At 44.1% G+C, this 25,467-nt stretch overlaps 1 protein-coding gene across 5 annotated transcripts in view; it reads right to left on the reverse strand.

Annotated features, from left to right (window-relative positions):
- Positions 1-15,384, reverse strand: part of rab3il1 (RAB3A interacting protein (rabin3)-like 1) — a 42,514-nt gene extending 27,130 nt beyond the window's left edge. For 2 of the 5 annotated variants that reach the window (XR_003878016.1, XM_029751875.1), the window contains exons 1-6: positions 15,199-15,383; positions 14,351-14,785; positions 7,788-8,043; positions 7,289-7,384; positions 6,149-6,226; positions 5,696-5,938 (exon numbers count right to left, since the gene is read on the reverse strand). Coding sequence is in view for 4 of the 5 variants with exons in the window: in XM_029751875.1 (XP_029607735.1) it covers positions 5,696-5,938; positions 6,149-6,226; positions 7,289-7,384; positions 7,788-8,043; positions 14,351-14,583 (906 nt within the window). In the remaining variant the exon portion in view is untranslated. Of the gene's footprint in view, positions 1-5,695; positions 5,939-6,148; positions 6,227-7,288; positions 7,385-7,787; positions 8,044-13,753; positions 14,138-14,350; positions 14,786-14,939; positions 14,983-15,198 lie in introns of those variants that run through there. The other 3 variants (XM_029751876.1, XM_029751878.1, XM_029751879.1) reach the window with 3 other exon arrangements.
- Between the last annotated feature and the right edge of the window lie 10,083 nt (positions 15,385-25,467).

Below are 25,467 nucleotides of genomic sequence, written 5' to 3' on the forward strand. Positions count from 1 at the left end.
GTATAGGCGCTGTTATAAAGTCCTTTTTAATTTCAGTTGTCCCAAAGAGTTTTACAGTCACCCCATCATAGACCCAAAGACCAAGCAGAATCACAGTGGCAAAGGAACAAGAAGAAGGAAACCTTGAGGAACCAGAGGTGTGTGGTTACCTGGCGGCTGAGAGACCGTAGGCCCCTCCCCATGCTCTGCCCAGTAGGGTTCATAGGTCACAGAGACAGAGTGACCCGGAACCAGACATAGAATCAGCAAGAGGAGCGTAGGAACAGTAGGCTGAGAAAGGAGAGATGGAGAGAGGGAGAGAAGGACAGATGGAGGGAGGGTGAGAGAGAGAGGGAGAGAAGGACAAATGGAGGGAGGGAGGGAGGGAGAGAAGGAGAGAGGAGAGATGGAGGGAGAGAGAAAAAGAGAGGAGTAAGGAAGGAGTAAGGAAGGGAGAGAGAGAAGGAGAGAAGGAGGGAACGAGAGAAGGAGATGGAGAGAAGGAGAAATGGAGGGAGGGAGAGAGAAAGCGATGGAGGGAGAGAAAGAGATATGGAAGAAGAGATTGAAAGAGAAAGAAGAAGAGGGCAGGGAAAGATGATGACGACCAAGAGAAAACAGGAAGAGAGACAAGAGGATCACATGATGTAAGGAAGAGGAAGATGAAAATAGAAAGGGAAGAGAGCTAGAGAAATGAAGAAAAAAAGGGAAGGAGAGAAATACATTGATAAGAGTTATAGTGGGAAGCAGTTATAGTAGGAAGCAGCGTTATAGTAGGAAGCAGAGTTATAGTAGGAAGCAGAAGTAGAGTTATAGTTGGAAGCAGAGTTATAGTAGGAAGCAGTACTAGAGTTATAGTAGGAAGCAGAGTTATAGTAGGAAGCAGAAGTAGAGTTATAGTGGGAAGCATTAGTAGAGTTATAGTAGGAAGCAGTAGTAGAGTTATAGTAGGAAGCAGAGTTATAGTAGGAAGCAGAGTTATAGTAGGAAGCAGTACTAGAGTTATAGTGGGAAGCAGTAGTAGAGTTATAGTGGGAAGCATTAGTAGAGTTATAGTAGGAAGCAGTAGTAGAGTTATAGTAGGAAGCAGAGTTATAGTAGGAAGCAGAGTTATAGTAGGAAGCAGTACTAGAGTTATAGTGGGAAGCAGTTATAGTAGGAAGCAGAGCTATAGTAGGAAGCAGAGTTATAGTAGGAAGCAGAAGTAGAGTTATAGTGGGAAGCAGTAGTAGAGTTATAGCAGGAAGCAGAGTTATAGTAGGAAGCAGAGTTATTGTAGGAAGCAGTAGTAGAGTTATAGTAGGAAGCAGTAGTAGAGTTATAGTAGGAAGCAGAGTTATAGTAGGAAGCAGTACTAGAGTTATAGTAGGAAGCAGAGTTATAGTAGGAAGCAGTAGTAGAGTTATAGTAGGAAGCAGAGTTATAGTAGGAAGCAGTAGAAGAGTTATAGTACGAAGCAGAGTTATTGTAGGAACCAATAGTAGAGTTATAGTAGGAAGCAGTAGTAGAGTTATAGTAGGAAGCAGAGTTATAGTAGGAAGCAGAGTTATAGTAGGAAGCAGAGTTATAGCGGGAAGCATTAGTAGAGTTATAGCGGGAAGCAGTAGTAGAGTTATAGCGGGAAGCAGTAGTAGAGTTATAGCGGGAAGCAGTAGTAGAGTTATAGCGGGAAGCAGTAGTAGAGTTATAGTTGGAAGCATTAGTAGAGTTTTAGTTGGAAGCATTAGTAGAGTTTTAGTTGGAAGCATTAGTAGAGTTTTAGTTGGAAGCATTAGTAGAGTTTTAGTTGGAAGCATTAGTAGAGCTATAGTAGGAAGCAGAGTTATAGTAGGAAGCAGAGTTATAGTAGGAAGCAGTAGTAGAGTTATAGTGGGAAGCAGTAGTAGAGTTATAGTAGGAAGCAGAGTTATTGTAGGAAGCAGAGTTATTGTAGGAATCAATAGTAGAGTTATAGTAGGAAGCAGTAGTAGAGTTATAGTAGGAAGCAGTAGCAGAGTTATTGTAGGAAGCAGAGTTATTGTAGGAATCAATAGTAGAGTTATAGTAGGAAGCAGAGTTATAGTAGGAAGCAGAGTTATAGTAGGAAGCAGTAGTAGAGTTATAGTAGGAAGCAGAGTTATAGTAGGAAGCAAAGTTATAGTAGAAAGCAAAGTTATAGTAGGAAGCAGTAGTAGTTATAGTAGGAAGCAGTAGTACAGTTATAGTGGGAAGCAGAGTTATAGTAGGAAGCAGTAGTAGAGTTATAGCGGGAAGCAGTAGTAGAGTTATAGTAGGAAGCAGTAGTAGAGTTATAGTAGGAAGCAGTAGTAGTTATAGTAGGAAGCAGAGTTATAGTAGGAAGCAGAGTTATAGTAGGAAGCAGAGTTATAGTAGGAAGCAGAGTTATAGTAGGAAGCAGAGTTATAGTAGGAAGCAGAGTTATAGTAGGAAGCAGTAGTAGAGTTATAGTAGGAAGCAGTAGTAGAGTTATAGTAGGAAGCAGAGTTATAGTAGGAAGCAGAGTTATAGTAGGAAGCAGAGTTATAGTAGGAAGCAGTAGTAGAGTTATAGTAGGAAGCAGTAGTACAGTTATAGTGGGAAGCAGAGTTATAGTAGGAAGCAGTAGTAGAGTTATAGCGGGAAGCAGTAGTAGAGTTATAGTAGGAAGCAGTAGTAGAGTTATAGTAGGAAGCAGTAGTAGTCATAGTAGGAAGCAGAGTTATAGTAGGAAGCAGAGTTATAGTAGGAAGCAGAGTTATAGTAGGAAGCAGAGTTATAGTAGGAAGCAGAGTTATAGTAGGAAGCAGTAGTAGAGTTATAGTAGGAAGCAGTAGTAGAGTTATAGTAGGAAGCAGAGTTATAGTAGGAAGCAGAGTTATAGTAGGAAGCAGAGTTATAGTAGGAAGCAGTAGTAGAGTTATAGTAGGAAGCAGTAGTAGAGCTATAGTAGGAAGCAGAGTTATAGTAGGAAGCAGAGTTATAGTAGGAAGCAGAGTTATTGTAGGAAGCAGAGTTATTGTAGGAAGCAGTAGTAGAGTTATAGTAGGAAGCAGAGTTATAGTAGGAAGCAGAGTTATTGTAGGAAGCAGAGTTATTGTAGGAAGCAGAGTTATTGTAGGAAGCAGAGTTATAGTAGGAATCAATAGTAGAGTTATAGTAGGAAGCAGTAGTAGAGTTATAGTAGGAAGCAGAGTTATAGTAGGAAGCAGTAGTAGAGTTATAGTAGGAAGCAGAGTTATTGTAGGAAGCAGAGTTATAGTAGGAATCAATAGTAGAGTTATAGTAGGAAGCAGAGTTATAGTAGGAAGCAGAGTTATAGTAGGAAGCAGTAGTAGAGTTATAGTAGGAAGCAGAGTTATAGTAGGAAGCAGAGTTATAGTAGGAAGCAGTAGTAGAGTTATAGTAGGAAGCAGAGTTATAGTAGGAAGCAGTAGAAGAGTTATAGTAGGAAGCAGAGTTATTGTAGGAATCAATAGTAGAGTTATAGTAGGAAGCAGTAGTAGAGTTATAGTAGGAAGCAGAGTTATAGTAGGAAGCAGAGTTATAGTAGGAAGCAGAGTTATAGTAGGAAGCAGTAGTAGAGTTATAGTAGGAAGCAGAGTTATAGCGGGAAGCATTAGTAGAGTTATAGCGGGAAGCAGTAGTAGAGTTATAGCGGGAAGCAGTAGTAGAGTTATAGCGGGAAGCAGTAGTAGAGTTATAGTTGGAAGCATTAGTAGAGTTTTAGTTGGAAGCATTAGTAGAGTTTTAGTTGGAAGCATTAGTAGAGTTTTAGTTGGAAGCATTAGTAGAGCTATAGTAGGAAGCAGAGTTATAGTAGGAAGCAGAGTTATAGTAGGAAGCAGTAGTAGAGTTATAGTAGGAAGCAGAGTTATAGTAGGAAGCAGTAGTAGAGTTATAGTGGGAAGCAGTAGTAGAGTTATAGTAGGAAGCAGAGTTATTGTAGGAAGCAGAGTTATTGTAGGAATCAATAGTAGAGTTATAGTAGGAAGCAGTAGTAGAGTTATAGTAGGAAGCAGTAGCAGAGTTATTGTAGGAAGCAGAGTTATTGTAGGAATCAATAGTAGAGTTATAGTAGGAAGCAGTAGTAGAGTTATAGTAGGAAGCAGAGTTATAGTAGGAAGCAGAGTTATAGTAGGAAGCAGTAGTAGAGTTATAGTAGGAAGCAGAGTTATAGTAGGAAGCAGTAGTACAGTTATAGTGGGAAGCAGAGTTATAGTAGGAAGCAGTAGTAGAGTTATAGCGGGAAGCAGTAGTAGAGTTATAGTAGGAAGCAGTAGTAGTTATAGTAGGAAGCAGAGTTATAGTAGGAAGCAGAGTTATAGTAGGAAGCAGAGTTATAGTAGGAAGCAGAGTTATAGTAGGAAGCAGAGTTATAGTAGGAAGCAGTAGTAGAGTTATAGTAGGAAGCAGAGTTATAGTAGGAAGCAGAGTTATAGTAGGAAGCAGAGTTATAGTAGGAAGCAGTAGTAGAGTTATAGTAGGAAGCAGTAGTAGAGCTATAGTAGGAAGCAGAGTTATAGTAGGAAGCAGAGTTATAGTAGGAAGCAGAGTTATTGTAGGAAGCAGAGTTATTGTAGGAAGCAGTAGTAGAGTTATAGTAGGAAGCAGAGTTATAGTAGGAAGCAGAGTTATTGTAGGAAGCAGAGTTATTGTAGGAAGCAGAGTTATTGTAGGAAGCAGAGTTATAGTAGGAATCAATAGTAGAGTTATAGTAGGAAGCAGTAGTAGAGTTATAGTAGGAAGCAGAGTTATAGTAGGAAGCAGTAGTAGAGTTATAGTAGGAAGCAGAGTTATTGTAGGAAGCAGAGTTATAGTAGGAATCAATAGTAGAGTTATAGTAGGAAGCAGAGTTATAGTAGGAAGCAGAGTTATTGTAGGAAGCAGAGTTATTGTAGGAAGCAGAGTTATTGTAGGAAGCAGTAGTAGAGTTATAGTAGGAAGCAGAGTTATAGTAGGAAGCAGAGTTATAGTAGGAAGCAGAGTTATTGTAGGAAGCAGAGTTATTGTAGGAAGCAGAGTTATTGTAGGAAGCAGAGTTATTGTAGGAATCAATAGTAGAGTTATTGTAGGAAGCAGTTGTAGAGTTAATGTAGGAAGCAGAGTTATAGTAGGAAGCAGAGTTATAGTAGGAAGCAGTAGTAGAGTTATAGTAGGAAGCAGTAGTAGAGTTATAGTAGGAAGCAGAGTTATAGTAGGAAGCAGAGTTATAGTAGGAAGCAGAGTTATAGTAGGAAGCAGTAGTAGAGTTATAGTAGGAAGCAGAGTTATAGTAGGAAGCAGTAGTAGATTTATAGTAGGAAGCAGAGTTATAGTAGGAAGCAGAGTTATAGTAGGAAGCAGTAGTAGAGTTATAGTAGGAAGCAGTAGTAGAGTTATAGTAGGAAGCAGAGTTATAGTAGGAAGCAGTAGTAGAGTTATAGTAGGACGCAGTAGTAGTTATAGTAGGAAGCAGTAGTAGTTATAGTAGGAAGCAGTAGTAGAGTTATAGTAGGAAGCAGTAGTAGAGTTAGTTCCGAAGTCCATTATTTTCATCAATAGTGTCCAGTGAATTCTACTAGTTGAAAAGCCAAAATGAGTATGACACCCTGGCATTTAAAGCAGACAACAACAACAAAAACGCACATGCTATAAAATGTTGTATTTTTTGCAAAAAAAACTAAAAGCCTACTACTTAGAACAGCATTATGGGTATTCAGACATGGCCGGTCTGTAGTCTGAAGGCAGCTGGCCCTACCTCTTTGTCCTCTCTGACTGGTTGCAGGTCAGAGGGCAGGTCTGAGTGCCCACCAGGGGCCAATGGGAGGGCCCCACTGGCACTCTTGTTGCGTGTGTGTCCCCCTCCATGTTGGGGGCTGGCACCCCTGGACCTAGTGCCCGGGGAAAGGAGCTGAGGGTGGGCCTGGCGGTTAGGAGAAGACGGGGTGGAGGTCAGGACCATGGTCTTCAGGGCTGACACCTCCGCCTGCAGAACATCACTCTGGGGAGATACAAGAACACAAGTGGTTATAGACAGTAGTTATGGATTGTACCCATCCCGACACACACACACACACACACACACACACACACACACACACACACACACACACACACACACACACACACACACACACACACACACACACTGGCCCACCTCTCTAACCCTGAAGGATAAAGTCTTTAGTTTTAATACGAGACATAAACGGACCTTGCCCTGAGCCTCCTTCAGCTGTTTCTCTGCTGCTGCTTGTTTCACGTTGGCTTCGCGCACCATCCTGTGAGCTTCCTAGGGTAACAGCAAAAAAAGGACATAGAAAGTTGTGGATCCTGCATGTTAACTAAGTCCAGATGTACTTGTACCAGCGCCAGTTCAGCTAGCTGTAGGTTGTAGCAGGCCTCGTAGTCAGTCCTTCACCAGTTCAGCTAGCTGTAGGTTGTAGCAGGCCTAGCAGTCAGTCCTTCACCAGTTCAGCTAGCTGTAGGTTGTAGCAGGCCTCGTAGTCAGTCCTTCACCAGTTCAGCTAGCTGTAGGTTGCAGCAGGCCTCGTAGTCAGTCCTTCACCAGTTCAGCTAGCTGTAGGTTGCAGCAGGCCTCGTAGTCAGTCCTTCACCAGTTCAGCTAGCTGTAGGTTGTAGCAGGCCTAGCAGTCAGTCCTTCACCAGTTCAGCTAGCTGTAGGTTGTAGCAGGCCTCGTAGTCAGTCCTTCACCAGTTCAGCTAGCTGTAGGTTGTAGCAGGCCTAGCAGTCAGTCCTTCACCAGTTCAGCTAGCTGTAGGTTGTAGCAGGCCTCGTAGTCAGTCCTTCACCAGTTCAGCTAGCTGTAGGTTGCAGCAGGCCTCGTAGTCAGTCCTTCACCAGTTCAGCTAGCTGTAGGTTGCAGCAGGCCTCGTAGTCAGTCCTTCACCAGTTCAGCTAGCTGTAGGTTGCAGCAGGCCTCGTAGTCAGTTCTTCACCAGTTCAGCTAGCTGTAGGTTGTAGCAGGCCTCGTAGTCAGTCCTTCACCAGTTCAGCTAGCTGTAGGTTGCAGCAGGCCTCGTAGTCAGTCCTTCACCAGTTCAGCTAGCTGTAGGTTGTAGCAGGCCTAGCAGTCAGTCCTTCACCAGTTCAGCTAGCTGTAGGTTGTAGCAGGCCTCGTAGTCAGTCCTTCACCAGTTCAGCTAGCTGTAGGTTGTAGCAGGCCTCGTAGTCAGTCCTTCACCAGTTCAGCTAGCTGTAGGTTGTAGCAGGCCTCGTAGTCAGTCCTTCACCAGTTCAGCTAGCTGTAGGTTGTAGCAGGCCTAGTAGTCAGTCCTTCACCAGTTCAGCTAGCTGTAGGTTGTAGCAGGCCTAGTAGTCAGTCCTTCCTACCTCAAACAGACTGGCAGTTAGCTCCTCCAGCTCCTGCTCTAGTTGATCCCGGATCTGTGACAGACGCTCACACTCCTTATCCTTCAGCTTCAGCTCCTGGGAGGGGATAGAACAGGTGAAGGCTAGAACTGGGTCAGGATAGAAGAGGTGAAGGGTAGAACTGGGTCAGAATAGAAGAGGTGTAGGGTAGAACTGGGTCAGAATAGAAGAGGTGTAGGGTAGAACTGGGTCAGAATAGAAGAGGTGTAGGGTAGAACTGGGTCAGAATAGAAGAGGTGTAGGGTAGAACTGGGTCAGAATAGAAGAGGTGTAGGGTAGAACTGGGTCAGAATAGAAGAGGTGTAGGGTAGAACTGGGTCAGAATAGAAGAGGTGTAGGGTAGAACTGGGTCAGAATAGAAGAGGTGTAGGGTAGAACTGGGTCAGAATAGAAGAGGTGTAGGGTAGAACTGGGTCAGAATAGAAGAGGTGTACTGTATAACAAGATGGGCCTCAGCCACCTTCTGTGCAGCATCTAGCTGCTCTCTGAGGATCTCTGATCCCTTCTCTCTGATCTCCAGGGAAGAGCTCCGGAGGCGGGACACATTGTCTTCATGCTCCCCGCCCTGGGCACCCTCCAGCTGGGCAGCACGCTCCAGCCTGCTGCCCTCTCTGCCCCTGGCCTGGGTACCCTGCTCCTGGGGCCTGGTGGGCCTGGGGTCACCCTGCCCTCCACCCTCCACCCTGGGGATTGGACCTGGCTCCAGGTCTACCAACCTTTAGAAAACATCAAAAGACGAGATTTAAAAACATGTCTGTTAAGTGCAATGGCTACATGAACATGTAAGCTAACTAGCCCCTTCAGCTGCTTGTTTGAGATATTGAGATAGTTGGTAGTTACTAGGGGGGGCTCCCGAGTGGCACAGCGGTCTAAGGCACTGCAACTCAGTGCTAGAGGTGTCACTACAGACCCTGGTTCAATTCCAGGCTGTATCACAACCAGCCGTGATTGGGTGTCGCATAGGGCGGCGCACAATTGACCCAGCGTCTTTAGGGTTTGGCCGGGGTAGGCCGTCATTATGAAAAATAATTTATTCTTAAATGACTTAGTTAAATACATTTTTAAAAAGGAATATAATAAGGAATTGGTTGTCAAATCAAATTTTGTTTGTGACATGGAATACAACGGGTGTAGACTGAATGAAGCTATATACAGGGAGTACCAGATCAATGTGGAGCTATATACAGGGAGTACCAGATCAATGTGGAGCTATATACAGGGAGAACCAGATCAATATGGAGCTATATACAGGGAGTACCAGATCAATGTGGAGCTATATACAGGGAGTACCAGATCAATGTGGAGCTATATACAGGGAGTACCAGTACCAGATCAATGTGGAGCTATATACAGGGAGTACCAGATCAATGTGGAGCTATATACAGGGAGTACCAGATCAATGTGGAGCTATATACAGGAAGTACCAGATCAATGTGGAGCTATATACAGGGAGTACCAGATCAATGTGGAGCTATATACAGGGAGTACCAGATCAATGTGGAGCTATATACAGGGAGTACCAGATCAATGAGGAGCTATATACCGGGAGTACCAGATCAATGTGGAGCTATATACAGGGAGTACCAGATCAATGTGGAGCTATATACAGGGAGAACCAGATCAATATGGAGCTATATACAGGGAGTACCAGTACCAGATCAATGTGGAGCTATATACCGGGAGTACCAGATCAATGTGGAGCTATATACAGGGAGTACCAGATCAATGTGGAGCTATATACAGGGAGTACCAGATCAATGTGGAGCTATATACAGGGAGAACCAGATCAATGTGGAGCTATATACAGGGAGTACCAGATCAATGTGGAGCTATATACAGGGAGTACCAGATCAATGTGGAGCTATATACAGGAAGTACCAGATCAATGTGGAGCTATATACAGGGAGTAGCAGTACCAGATCAATGTGGAGCTATATACAGGGAGTACCAGATCAATGTGGAGCTATATACAGGGAGTACCAGATCAATGTGGAGCTATATACAGGGAGAACCAGATCAATGTGGAGCTATATACAGGGAGTACCAGATCAATGTGGAGCTATATACAGGGAGTACCAGATCAATGTGGAGCTATATACAGGAAGTACCAGATCAATGTGGAGCTATATACAGGGAGTACCAGATCAATGTGGAGCTATATACAGGGAGAACCAGATCAATGTGGAGCTATATACAGGGAGTACCAGATCAATGTGGAGCTATATACAGGGAGTACCAGATCAATGTGGAGCTATATACAGGAAGTACCAGATCAATGTGGAGCTATATACAGGGAGTACCAGATCAATGTGGAGCTATATACAGGAAGTACCAGTACCAGATCAATGTGGAGCTATATACAGGGAGTACCAGATCAATGTGGAGCTATATACAGGGAGTACCAGATCAATGTGGAGCTATATACAGGGAGTACCAGTACCAGATCAATGTGGAGCTATATACAGGGAGTACCAGATCAATGTGGAGCTATATACAGGGAGTACCAGATCAATGTGGAGCTATATACAGGGAGTACCAGATCAATGTGGAGCTATATACAGGGAGTACCAGATCAATGTGGAGCTATATACAGGAAGTACCACTACCAGATCAATGTGGAGCTATATACAGGAAGTACCAGATCAATGTGGAGCTATATACAGGGAGTACCAGATCAATGTGGAGCTATATACAGGGAGAACCAGTACCAGATCAATGTGGAGCTATATACAGGAAGTACCAGATCAATGTGGAGCTATATACAGGGAGTACCAGATCAATGTGGAGCTATATACAGGGAGTACCAGATCAATATGGAGCTATATACAGGGAGTACCAGATCAATGTGGAGCTATATACAGGGAGTACCAGTACCAGATCAATGTGGAGCTATATACAGGAAGTACCAGATCAATGTGGAGCTATATACAGGGAGTACCAGTACCAGATCAATGTGGAGCTATATACAGGAAGTACCAGATCAATGTGGAGCTATATACAGGGAGTACCAGATCAATGTGGAGCTATATACAGGGAGTACCAGATCAATATGGAGCTATATACAGGGAGTACCAGATCAATGTGGAGCTATATACAGGGAGTACCAGTACCAGATCAATGTGGAGCTATATACAGGGAGTACCAGATCAATGTGGAGCTATATACAGGGAGAACCAGATCAATGTGGAGCTATATACAGGGAGTACCAGTACCAGATCAATGTGGAGCTATATACAGGGAGTACCAGATCAATGTGGAGCTATATACAGGGAGAACCAGATCAATGTGGAGCTATATACAGGGAGAACCAGATCAATGTGGAGCTATATACAGGGAGTACCAGTACCAGATCAATGTGGAGCTATATACAGGAAGTACCAGATCAATGTGGAGCTATATACAGGGAGTACCAGAACCAGATCAATGTGGAGCTATATACAGGGAGTACCAGTACCAGATCAATGTGGAGCTATATACAGGGAGTACCAGATCAATGTGGAGCTATATACAGGGAGAACCAGATCAATGTGGAGCTATATACAGGGAGTACCAGATCAATGTGCAGCTATATACAGGGAGTACCAGTACCAGATCAATGTGGAGCTATATACAGGGAGTACCAGTACCAGATCAATGTGGAGCTATATACAGGGAGTACCAGTACCAGATCAATGTGGAGCTATATACAGGGAGTACCAGATCAATGTGGAGCTATATACAGGGAGTACCAGTACCAGATCAATGTGCAGCTATATACAGGGAGTACCAGATCAATGTGGAGCTATATACAGGGAGTACCAGATCAATGTGGAGCTATATACAGGGAGTACCAGTACCAGATCAATGTGGAGCTATATACAGGGAGAACCAGATCAATGTGGAGCTATATACAGGGAGTACCAGATCAATGTGGAGCTATATACAGGGAGAACCAGTACAAGATCATTGTGCAGCTATATACAAGGAGTACCAGTACCAGATCAATGTGCAGAGGTACGAGTTATTTGAGAGGGTGCATTCGGAAAGTATTCAGAACCCTTCCCTTTTTCGATATTTTGTTACGTTAAAGACTTATTCTAAAATGTATTGAATAAAAACAAATCCTCATTCTACGCACAATACCCCATAAAGAAATCGAAAATGGCTGTTTTTAATTTTTTGCTAATTTATTATAAATATTAAACAGAAATACCTTATTTACTTAAGTATTCAGACTCTTTGCTGCGAGACTCAAAATTTAGCTCAGGTGCATCCTGTTTCCATTGATCATCCTTGAGATTGGAGTCCACCTGTGGTAAATTCAATTGATTGGACATGATTTGGAAAGGCACACACACTTGTCTATATAAGGTCTCACAGTTGACAGTGCATGTCAGAGCAAAAACCAAGCCATGAAGTTGAAGGAATTATCTGTAGAGGCTCGAGACAGGATTGTGTCGAGGCACAGATCAGGGGAAGGGTTCCAGTAAAAATGTCTGCAGCATTGAAGCACTCCAAGAACACAGTGACCTCCATTATTTTCAAATGGAAGAATTCCAGAGTTTCTCTGTGGAGGTGGGAGAACCTTCCAGAAGGACAACCATCTCTGCAGAACTCAACCAATCAGGCCTTTATGGTAGAGTGGCCAGACGGAAGCCACTCCTCAGTAAAAGGCACATGACAGCCTGCTTGGAGTTTGCCAAAAGGCACCTAAAGGACTCTGTGACCATGAGAAACAAGATTCTCTGGTCTGATGAAACCAAGATTGAACTCTTTGGCCTGAATGCCAAGCGTCACGTCTGGAGGAAACCTGGCCCTACCCTTATGGTGAAGCGTGGTGCTGGCAGCATCGTGCTGTGGGACGTTTTTCAGTGACAGGGACTGGGAGACTAGTCAGGATCGAGGGAAAGATGAACAGCGCAAAGTACAGAGAGATCCTTGATGAAAACCTGCTCCAGAGCGCTCAGGACCTCAGACTGGGGAGAAGGTTCAACAGGACAAAGACCCTAAGCACACAGCCAAGACAACACAGGACTGGCTTCGGGTCAAGTCTCTGAATGTCCTTGACTGGCCCAGCCAGAGCACGGACTTGAACCTGATCGAACATCTCTGGAGAGACCTGAAAATAGCTGTGCAGCGATGCTCAAAATCCAACCTGACAGAGCTTGAGAGGATCTGCAGAGAAGAATGGGAGAAACTCCCCAAATACAGGTGTGCCAAGTTTGTAGCGTCATACCCAAGAAGACCTGAGGCTATAATCGCTGCCAAAGGTGCTTCAACAAAGTATTGAGTAAACGGTCTGAATACTTATGTAAATGTGATATTTCCGGGTTTTTGCTTTGTCATTATTGGGTATTGCGTGTAGAATAAGGCTGTAACGTTAACAAAATGTGGAAAAAGTCAAGGGGTCTGAATACTTTCCGAATGCACTGTAGACATGTACATGAAGGCAGGGTCAAGTGACTAGACATCAGGATAGATAATAATAAAGAGAAAATAAACAAAAACCCGAGTAGCAGCAGCAAATGATGAATGTGAAAGTGTGTGTGTTGTCTCCATATGCATGTGTGACGGGGGGCGAGGGTATCAGTGTAGTGTGCGTTTATATAGAGGTGTTGTTGTGAATAGAATCAGTGCAAGATCAATTCAGATAGTCTGTGTAACCATGATCAACAACTAGATTCAGCCCCGATGGTCAGGGTGCCGGAACCTAATTACAAATACTTTGTAGACTGCAAACTGACCGCAAGAAGCCCAAAACAGATATTATATTTCACTAAAGTATTAGGAGGGTGTTAATGTTTTGTACACTGTGTTTATCTCAAGTTTCAAGTTAATGTCATGTGCACAAGTAACAGTGAAATGCCGTTCTTGTGAACTCTAACCCCTACAATACAGTAATCAATAACAATGTACTAGAAGAAGAAAGAAAAAAAACAAGGTATAACAAAAACACACAAAATATACAAATAAGAAGAACACACTTAAGCAAGCAGGGTCAGTTCCAGTAGCATATTTCCAAGGATACTGGATGAATAGAGGTAGATATGTATAGGGGGTAAGGTGACTAGGAATCAGGACATACGATATACAATATATCTCTGTTATAAACTGGGTGGGTCGAGCCCTGAATTGGCTGACAGCCGTTGTATATCCTGATCATAATGTGTTTCATAACATGAATCCAACGTCTGCATATTTATACTGATCACGTTTGTCTAGAAGTATACATCATCATCATCAATGATTATCCTCAAAAAAATATATATAATTGAAAACAATAACATTATAAACATCAATCCGTCGTTAAGAATCGCAACAACACGCGAAGCTGAACTTGTCCTAATACCATTATGTCCAATCGGAACAGCACACATTCACCGGATTTCCCATTGTAGCTCCCCGCCCTTACCCTCTCACCACCCGGCTAGAAGATTCACCTCGTACCGTCGCCGTGACCTCGATGGCATCAGTTTATGTTTCCATCAATTGTTCCAGTAACCGTTAATATCTTGCTGACGATATCATTCCATTTACAAGGATGCAATCAAAACAATGTTACTATTAAATAATGCTGACGAAACGCTATGGGCTACAACGTTTCATCGAGATATCAAACTAGATAAAGTTAGTCCAATGTTATTTTGTTACTCCCAAGTTTTGAGTCGCTATATACGTCTTTGTTGGCGATGCTTCGTAAGATAAGTCTATATTCATTCCTGCTCATTCCGATAGTTATTAAAAGGACGAAATGTGTTGTCGATCTGCCGTAAATCACATGATGACACGCATCCTCCCATCCCAACCCGTTTCCAGTTTAAAAAGAAACACGACCAAATATTTCCCCAGGGTGTTGTTAGAACACATTATTGTCAAACAGAATATTGGCGTTCACAGTATATCTGGCATGTGACATTAATGTGGTACAAAATAAAATGGAGATTCGTTATGGTTATACGAAGACAATCCTAAAAGCTACAGGCTTGGAACCAAGCTACAGCTGTGAAGGACAATAACAAATCAAACCCATAATGTTGTCTTTACCTGCCAACCTCACACCTCTCTTCTTTAGTCTCCTCTCGGTGGGAGTGATATTTGGCTCTCCCTCTCTTCTGAGCCTGCTCCAGAACACTGGGTTTACCATAGAACGTGGTGTTGGAGTATACCTGGACACCAGATCTGGCTGATACTAGAACCTCATACCCTGGGTTGGTGGCAGAGACAAGTGGTGGAGAGGAGGACAGCTGGACACTGTGGAGACCCTCAAAAGCATCCATGTTTTCCAGGCAGAGTCACTAATCCAACTGCAGTTTAATGTCACTTCGGTTACTGTGAAGGCTGTGGCTTCTGTGAGGGAAGAGTTCTTCCACCTTCTCCTATCTTCTTTTACCTCTTGTGTGTGGTGTTGTAGTAGGACCCGTCACTTGAGTAGTCTGAAATACACTTTCCTTGGTTCCACATGTTTTACCTGATGCCTACCTGGAACACATAAAGACATGTAACATTAATAGATAGAATAAATGATAATACATTAGATTAGAATATAATATATCAGAATAGAATAGAAAATACTTCGGTGGACTTTCAACCTGCTGAATCAATGAGGCCCTAGGCCTAATTTTAATCAACTGACCAGTTCACTCCACTCCCGCCGGGGACTTCAACTCGCCCCTCTTCTGGCCAAATGAAACTTCATGTGTTATTTTCTTTCATATAAATAATCACGCTAAAAAAAATGGGCATACCTATCAAATTGCGTTTTTATGTTATGTAAGCCTATTCGTTTAAGATGGGTTATTTATTCAGACAAGTTTATAGATTGACTGGCTATACGGAGTATGGACCGCTACGCTAACTTTTGACAATGGAATGCAGAAGATATAGCAACTCACCATGTATTGTCCAAACTTGGTAATCAATTAATGGCAAAATACTGAAAATGTTCTTAATCTTAGTGACATGTTATGTCATTCGACCGAAAGTTGCAGAGGACAGAAACAACAGCACAGTCCGAAGTTCACCCTCCTGTTCAGTTCGTGTCATTGTTCTCTTCATTGAGCCGGTTAATATTACAAACACCTCACGCCTCCTGCTGACCTGCAATGCGCATTACTACCACCAGGTGGCGAAGGAGAGGTTTGAATCACAATTACACTACATGACCAAAAGTATGTGGACACCTGCTCGTCGAACATCTCATTCCTAAATCACGGGCGTTACTATGGAGTTGCCCCCCCCCTTTTCCTGCTATAACAACCTCCACTCTTCTGGGAAGGCTTTCCACTAGATGTTGGAACATTGCTGTGGGGGACTTGCTTCCATTTAGCCACAAGAGCATTAGTGAAATCGGGCCATGATGTTGGGCGATTAGGCCTGGCTCGCAGTCGCCATTCCAATTCATCCCAAAGGCGTTCGATGGGGTTGAGGTCAGGGCTCTGAGCAGGCCAGTCAAGTTCTTCCACACCGATCTCGACAAACCATTTCTGTATGGATCCCAACTTTGTGCATAAGGGGCATTGTCATGCTGAAACAGGAAAGAGCCTTCCCCAAACTGTTGCCACAAAGTTGGAAGCATAGAATCATCTAGAATGAAATTGTATGCTGTAGTATTAAGATTTCCCTTCACTGGAACTAAGGGGCCTAGCCCAAACCATGAAAAACAGCCCCAGACCATTATTCCTCCTCCACCAAACTTTACAGTTGGCACTATGCATTGGGGCAGGTAGCGTTCTCCTGACATTCGCCAAACCTAGATCAGTCCAGTCGAGCTTTACACCACTCCAGCCGACGCTTGGCATTGTGCATGGTGTTCTTAGGCTTGTGTGCTGCTGCTCGGCCATGTAAACCCATTTCATGAAGCTCCCGGTGAACAGTTTCAGCTTCCAGAGACAGTTTGGAACTAGGTACTGAGTGTTGCAACCGAGGACAGACGATTTGTACACGGTACCCGCTTCAACACTCGGCAGTCCCGTTCTGTGAGCTTGTGTGGCCTGCCACTTTGCGGCTGAGCCATTGTTGCTCCTAAACGTTTCCACTTCACAATAACAGCACTTACAGTTGACCGGGAAACTCTAGCAGGGCAGAAATTTGATGAAAGGTGGCATTGTATGACGGTGCCACGTTGAAAGTCACTGAGCTCTTCAGTATGAGCCATTCTACTGCCAATGTTTGTCTATGGAGATTGCATCACTGTGTGCTCGATTTTATACATCTGTCAGCAGCGGGTGTGGCTGAAATAGCCAAATCCACTAATTTGAAGAGGTGTCCACATACTGCTGTATATAAAGTGTATAAATTCATTCGTTTCAACAATTTAACTTCTCTGTGGTTAGCATGGGCCTCCCGAGTGGCGCAGTGGTCTAAGGCACTGCATCTCAGTGCTAGAGGTGTCACTGCAGACACCCTGGTTCGAATCCAGGCTGTATCACAACTGGTCGTGATTGGGAGTCCCATAGGGCAGCACACAATTGGCCCAGTGTCGTCTGGGTTTGGCCGGGGTAGGCCATCACTGTAAATAACAAATTGTTCTTAACTGACTTGCCTAGTTAAAGAAATGTAGCTATACTTGTTGAAGAACTCAGCCCACCATTCTGATAGATCCTCTGGTTACAAGGATAGAATAGACCCTTTTCCTTTCAGAATAGATTGGAGGACACACATGTCGAACACATGTGGCAAATGATAGAACAAAATAAGTGTTTGTGTGTGTGTATGACGGCCAAGGCTCAAATCCATATCAGAGTCTGTTAGCCCGCTTAGAGTTACTAGTCACCATGCTAACTCTCTTACATGAGAAATGAAGAGGGAGAGTTGGGAGATATTCATTTAATATGTGATCTTACAAAATAATTGGGTTACGGGTTTTTGCTTGGTTGCGATATGTTGCAGCCTGGTCTGACAACCACTGAATCCTTTTTTTTTCAATAGAAATGTGGTTTTTACTTTAAACATGTAATGTTTTAATGTGTGCTGTGTTGTACACAGATGTGAGATTAGCTCGGGACCAGGCCTTAGAATGAAGCTTTGTTGCAGAAACAGCTTATTAACACATCAAGTGACCAGAGGTCTACAAGTGCTCTCTTTTCCTCTCCTTTCGGAGGTCTACGAGTCCCTCATTCTCCTTTCGGAGGTCTACGAGTCCCTCTCCTTTCCTCTCCTTTCGGAGGTCTACGAGTCCCTCATTCTCCTTTCGGAGGTCTACGAGTCCCTCTCCTTTCGGAAGTCTACGAGTACTCTCCTTTCCTCTCCTTTCGGAGGTCTACGAGTCCCTCATTCTCCTTTCGGAGGTCTACGAGTCCTTCATTCTCCTTTCGGAGGTCTACGAGTCCCTCTCCTTTCCTCTCCCACATCTGTCACTCCAACATTCTCTACCAAGACTGGCAACACACCTTCCCTTAACGCGCAGTGAGTATATCATATGCAATCAATCTGATCAATCATTGTATAACTTGTATTCAATAGGGTATAACTAAAGGGAACTGAATACATATTCAATTATTTTTTTAGTTATTCATCTCTCTGTAATGTGTGTGTGATGCACAGTGAGTATACTGTAGATATAATATACAATCAATCTATAAAAATGTAGATAAATGGATGTGAATATTATGATCTCGATTGAGTTGGAAAGCTTTAGTCCAGGCCCATGTGATTGATTATCTGTGGATAGCTCCGTATGTGATGCTGAGTGTCTATGAAATGACTCTGTTAACTACCACATCCTACTTTCTCTCTCTCTCTCTCTCTGCCCTTCTGCTGAACTTTAACCTTAAATAGCACTATGTCTTCAGATTGTGGATCCATGAGATAACACCTATAAGAATTACCTCTCCTGTTAGTTCGTGTTTGAGTAGATGTGTGACCGCATATGATGTCAGTGTTTTGGAGAGTAGACTTGTGAAACAGACAAAGTTACAGTAGGTGGAGGAACACGTTGATACACAGAGGGCAGCTTTCTCAGTCTGTGCTGAAGCCAGTCAACCAGCCAGCCAGTCAACCAGCCAGCCAGTCAACCAGCCAGCCAGCCAGCCAGTCAACCAGCCAGCCAGTCAACCAGCCAGCCAGTCAACCAGCCAGCCAGTCAACCAACCAGCTAGTCAACCAACCAGTCAGCCAGCCAGTCAACCAGCCAGCCAGTCAACCAGCCAGCCAGTCAACCAACCAGCCAGTCAACCAGCCAGCCAGTCAACCAACCAGCTAGTCAACCAACCAGTCAGCCAGCCAGTCAACCAGCCAGCCAGCCAGTCAACCAGCCAGCCAGTCAACCAACCAGCCAGTCAACCAACCAGTCAGCCAGCCAGTCAACCAACCAGCTAGTCGTCAACCAACCAGTCAGCCAGCCAGTCAACCAGCCAGCCAGTCAACCAACCAGCTAGTCAACCAACCAGTCAGCCAGCCAGTCAACCAACCAGCCAGTCAACCAACCAGCCAGTCAACCAACCAGTCAACCAGCCAGCTAGTCAACAAACCAGCCAGCCAGCTAGTCAACAAACCAGCCAGCCAGTTAGTCAACAAACCAGCCAGCCAGCCTGGCCAGTGATGGGTAGCGATGATGGTAACATACTCGCAGAGAGTTGCTGACGTGGGGCTAGGGTCCTTCTCTCATCTGCTCCTCCAATGGAAGGGAAGCATCTACAAGCTGCTGTGGAGAGAACTGATCATATTCACTACACTACTCCTTCAGCATCATACACACAGGTAACCTCATCATTTACACAGGTAACCTCATCATACACGCAGGTAGCCTCATCATTTACGCAGGTAACCTCATTTACACAGGTAACCTCATCATATATACTGGTAACCTCATCATGCACAGAGGTAACCTCATCATGCACAGAGGTAACCTCATCATGCACAGAGGTAACCTCATCATGCACAGAGGTAACATCATACACACAGGTAACCTCATCATGCACAGAGGTAACATCATACACACAGGTAACCTCATCATACACACAGGTAACTTCATATATACTGGTAACGTCATCATATATACAGGTAACCTCATCATATACACAGGTAACTTCATACATACAGGAAACCTCATATATACAGCTAACGCCATCATATATACAGTGTTTGATAGTGACCGTAGTGTTAGATAGTGACAGTAGTGTTTTGGTGTTAGATAATGACTGTAGTCTTTTTGTTTTAGGTGGTGACTGTCGCAGTCTACAGTTTCTTCCTGGTGTGTCTGATTGGTCGACAGTCTTAGACCCCGCCCAGGGCTACGCTGGTAACGACATCGACTTATACCTGCCTGTCTTCACCCTGCTACAGTTCTTCTTCTACATGGGCTGGCTCAAGGTGGGGAAGGAAGGAGGGAGGGAAGGGTGGATGGTTGATTGTATAATGGTTGATTTTCTCTGTGTGTGGACAGGTGGCAGAACAAATGATAAATCCATTTGGGGAAGACGATGAGGACTTTGAAGCCAACTATCTCCAGGTTTGGCATCCTCCATTTAAAATGCCATTAAATTCTTCTGCTCTATTTGGCTTCTGCTCTATCATTACATTTTCTCTCTCACATCATTCATTCCATTGCATTCGTCTTGTAGAGGTTTATGTTAGACCAGTCCACCATGATTGAGACTTGGGTTGTGTTCATTAGGGTATGCAGAACAGAAAACATTAAAAACATTTTACAACAGGAAATTACAATAAGTGTGTCTTATTGGAGAAAGTCAGGTACTGTAGTCCCTCCCTGTTTCAGACTGTTTTCTTCCATTTGCTGTCTAATGAACTCAACCCTGTTCTACCTGGAGCAGATCAAGGAGCATGAGGAGGCCAACCACTCCTCTCCTGGGGAGGGGGGGTCTGAGTCGCCTCCTGGGGGTTCATTCCCCAGTCTTCCCCCACTCCTCCAGCGTTTCACTGCTCTGCCGGTGCCCCGGTGCTTCGTTCAGCCGCTTCCCCCCTCTTCCTGCACATCGAGGGGGCCACCTTCATGCCGGGCCCCGTCCACTTCACGACTCCAGCCACCTTGACTACATCTTCTCCTCCATGCCACTGTACGAGAGGTCTGGCTTCTACAGCTGCCCCCAGACCCCCATCCACTGTGTTCCCCCAGCCATGCCTCGCCTGCGGCCCGCCCGATGGAGCTCACACCTGGGATTGCAGCACCAGCTCCCTGGCCCCTCTGATGGTGGGCTCTGGAGGTCTGCTACCCCCGGGTCGTACACCCCCTCTGCCTTCCCCTGGCTGAGTTAGGAGGGACAGGGTCCTTGTCTTCCGGCCTTCTCCTTCCCTGACCCTGGCAACCCTCCGGAACTCTGCCCCATATCGAAGCTCCGGCCCGGGCAGGGCCTGATGTCTCGACAGATAACACACAGTCACCCAAAGGCCTACAGCCTGGAGCCCTCAGCCCCTAGGGAGGTGGCGGGGAGAGAGTGTTCTCCTTTAAACCCCCCCCTCTCGCACCCCAGCTCACAATCCCAACAACAGCTCCTCTAGTATTAATGCACCCCAGCACTATCAGCACCACCAACCCCAACACCACTACTCCAGCCAACTTTTGCAATGGTACCAGCCACAACAACTTTTGTAACCATGCCAATTTCAACAGCAGCAGCACTCAAGGAGCAGGTAGCAACAGTGGCACCAATGGAGGACTGAGAAACAACATCTCCACCTCCACTTCCATGTCTTCTAACCAATCAGCCATTCAGCATCCAAACTCGCCCAATGATTCAGAGATTTCATTGGCTAAGGGGGATCCTCACTGGTTGGGAGCTCTGGTGGTGGATAGTGGGATGAACAAGGCTCCTGGGAGGTGGGTACAAAACTGAGGAAGGAGAGAGATGATTGGACAAAGCTCCTGGGGGGGTGGGAGCAGGATTGAGGAAGGAGGGAGATGATTGGATGAATTGGGGTTCAGAAGCAGTGTACACACGTCTTTTAGACTTAAGGTTTCCCTCACTGACATTGTCTGGAAAATATTGTCTGAGAGAATATTGTCAGAGAATCTTGTCTAATGCTGGGCGAACACAACAAATTCAAAAATCCTAACATCGCTGAGCCTAAATCAGGGCCAAAAATCAAGAATCTTGTCAGAGATAATCTTGTATGGAGAATCTCACAATGGATTCCAGCAAATAAACCACAGTGAAATCTACTGAAGAATAATTTATTCAAATCAACCCCTTATAAAACACCAATCATCCCCCATATAAAACACCAATCATCCCCCGTATAAAACCCCAATCAACCCCTGTATAAAACCCCAATCAACCCCTGTATAAAACCCCAATCAACCCCTATATAAAACCCCAATCAACCCCTATATAAAACCCCAATCAACCCCTATATAAAACACCAATCAACCCCCATATAAAACCCCAATCAACCCCTATATAAAACACCAATCAACCCCCATATAAAACCCCAATCAACCCCTATATAAAACACCAATCAACCCCCATATAAAACACCAATCAACCCCCATATAAAACACCAATCATCCCCCGTATAAAACCCCAATCAACCCCTGTATAAAACCCCAATCAACCCCTGTATAAAACCCCAATCAACCCCTATATAAAACCCCAATCAACCCCTATATAAAACCCCAATCAACCCCCATATAAAACCCCAATCAACCCCTATATAAAACACCAATCAACCCCCATATAAAACAACAATCATCCCCCATATAAAACACCAATCAACCCCCATATAAAACACCAATCAACCCCCATATAAAACACCAATCAACCCCTGTATAAAACCCCAGTCAACCACCATATAAAACACCAATCAACCCCTGTATAAAACACCAATCAACCCCTGTATAAAACCCCAGTCAACCACCATATAAAACACCAATCAACCCCTTATAAAACAACAATCAACCCCCATATAAAACACCAATCAACCCCCATATAAAACCCCAATCAACCCCTTATATCTTCTTCAGGATTGGTGGGTCCCCTGTGAGACGGCTGAGCTAACATAGGCTAATGCGATTAGCATGAGGTTGTAAGTAACAAGAACATTTCCCAGGACATAGACATATCTGATATTGGCAGAAAGCTTAAATTCTTGTTAATCTAAACGCACTCTCCAATTTACAGTAGCTATTACAGTGAAATAATACCATGATATTGTTTGAGGAGAGTGCACAGTTTTGAACATGAAAAGTTATTAATAAACAAATTAGGCACATTCAGTCTTGATAGAACATTTTGAACCGAAATGCAATGGTTCATTGGATCAGTCTAAAACTTTGCCCGTACACTGCTGCCATCTAGTTGCCAATATCTAAATTGCACCTGGGCTGGAATAATACATTATGGCGTTTCTCTTGCATTTCAAAGATGATGGAACAAAAAAATACAAAAGAACGGTCGTTTTTTTTCTTTGTATTATCTTTTACCAGATCTATTGTGTTATATTCTCCTACATTCCTTTCACATTTCCACAAACTTCAAAGTGTTTCCTTTCAAATGGTACCAAGAATATGCATATCCTTGCTTCAGGGCCTGAGCTACAGGCAGTTAGATTTGGGTATGTCATTTTAGGCCAACATTTTTTTTTTAAAAGGGGCCGATCCATAAACACCAATCAACCCCAAGTTCTCATGCTCCTAAACAATGGTGGCTGTTTATTTACCCAACAACTCTGTTCCAATGAGCTGTAGAAAAGGAAAATCTACACATTTAAAAACACCGCATTCCCTACATAGTGCACTACTTTAGACCAGAGCCCTATAGGACCCTATTACCTATATATAGTGCACTACAATAGATCAGAGCCCTATAGAACCCTATTCCCTATATAGTGCACTACTTTAGACCAGAGCCCTATAGAACCCTATTCCCTATATATAGTGCACTACTTTAGACCAGAGCCCTATAGAACCCTATATATAGTGCACTACTTAGGACCAGAGCCCTATAGAACCCTATATATATTGCACTACTTAGGACCAGAGCCCTATAGAACCCTATTCCCTATATAGTGCACTACTTTAGACCAGAGCCCTATAGAACCCTATTCCCTATATATAGTGCACTACTTTAGACCAGAGGCCTAATGGCCTGGTATTCAGGGCTCTATTGTCCCTCTAACCAGGATGTGATTTTTGATTTCATTTGCATCAAACACTTTGCATCAAAACAGTATTGTAACGACCCTGGGTTTATAAGTCTGGAAATCGACTCTGCCGCACGAGCATGCTTTTGCGACACAGTCGATAGTGTGCCGGACCTCGGGCTAGAAGGTCGAGGGTTCGAGACCTGCTCCCTCCCTGTTTCATTACAGTATCATGCTTTTAAAAAATCTCCATTAGGCTACAAAAAGTGACATCACTTTCATGAGCAATTTGAAGAAAGTTAAAAAAATAAAAAAATATATTGGTACATAATTGGTTTAGCCTATACTCCAAAATTAAACAAAGTAAATGGCCTTTGAGTGTGGACTGTATTATCATGCATACTGGATGGACTGGTTTCCTTATGCTACGCTCCAAACGTTCTATCCATGAATCTGGGAGAGAACGTATAGGCCTAGGCGATGCTGTTGGTTCATTGATTGTGCAGGGCTGATGTTTCTTTTCTCTCCTTCTCCCCTCACAGGTGACAATCAATATTCCCCAATCAGTCATCAATCAGTCACCAACCAAGACACCTGCTCCTTTTCCCTCAACCAATCACATCCCTTTCCCTTGGTTTAAAAACCCAGCCAGTTGTTTTGTCTTTAGTTCAATCTCACTCTCTGTGTCTATATCTCTATCTGAATACAGCTCTCGCTTTTGGCAACTACATGTCACTTTGTCCGTCAGCCTGTGAGTATTGTTTTTGTTAAAGTGTTGACTGTTTGTTTGTTTGTTGGTGGGAAAAGGGGGTACCAAGACAAGTCGCCCATGGGCATACACTACCCGTAGGTAACCCTTGTCTAAATACCCTAGTTATAACTGGGCGGACCACCCACTATTTTTGGTTAGTTAGCTAGCTGTTCTTGAAGTAGGTTAGTCTAGTTTTGAATTTTTGTTTCTTTCCTTGGGTCCAGCTCAGCCCCTTTTCCCGCCCCCCTTTACCGTGTGTTCTAAAATAAACCTTTAGTGTTTGACGGTAAATTTAAGTTGTCTGCGGTTTTTGTTCTCACTGTTCTTTATCACTATAATTTGCATGAGTTATGTTACGGGTCTCATTTCCATCCCCCCTAGACTGCAGAGCCAAAGGGATTCCTAACAGCTGATTAAAGTTACCAAATACAAATTCAAATTGTAGGCTGTTGAATAGCCTAGTAATAGGGCATTGTTTATATTTTCATTAAAAATAGGCTAATACATTACCTTCAGCTACAGAATCTCACCACCGTGCGTTTCCATCTCCTCCTCTCTGTCCCTCATTCCTTTCTTGAGCGTACAGAGGTAAGTGCTATAAAAAAATCTGTTCGTCGGGAGCTTCATGAAATGGGTTTCCAAGGCCGAGCAGCTGCACACAAGCCTAAGATCACCATGTGCGAAGCGTCGGCTGGAGTGGTGTAAAGCTCGCCGCCTTTGGAGCAGTGGAAACACGTTCTCTGGAGTGATGAATCACCATCTGGCAGTCCGACGGACGAATCTGGGTTTGGGGGATGCCAAGAGAACGCTACCTGCCCCAATGCATAGTGCCAACTGTAAAGTTTGGTGGACGAGGAATAATGGTCTGGGGCTGTTTTTCATGGTTCGGGCTAGGCCCCTTAGTTCCAGTGACGGGAAATCTTAATGCTACAACATACAATTCTGCGCTTCCAACTTTGTGGCAACAGTTTGGAGAAGGCCCTTTCCTGTTTCAGCATGACAATGCTCCTGTGCACAAAGCGAGATCCATACAGAGATGGTTTGTCAAGATCGCTGTGGAAGAACTTGACTGGCCTGCACAGAGCCTTGACCTCAACCCCATCGAAAGCCTTTGGGATGAATTGGAATGGCGACTGCAAGCCTGGCCTAATTTCCCAACATCAGTGCCCGACCTCACTTATGCTCGTGGCTGAATGGAAGCAAGTCCCCCGCAGCAATGTTCCAACATCTTGTGGAAAGCTTTCCCAGAAGAGCAGAAGTTGTTATAGCAGAAAAGGGGGGACCAACTCAATATTAGTGCCCATGATTTTGGAATGAGGTGTTCGATGAACAGGTGTCCACATACTTTTGGTCATGTAGGGTACCTTCGTGTCAC

The sequence above is a fragment of the Salmo trutta genome, chromosome 4 (genome assembly GCF_901001165.1).
Source record: "Salmo trutta chromosome 4, fSalTru1.1, whole genome shotgun sequence".
NCBI classification, from domain to species: domain Eukaryota; kingdom Metazoa; phylum Chordata; class Actinopteri; order Salmoniformes; family Salmonidae; genus Salmo; species Salmo trutta.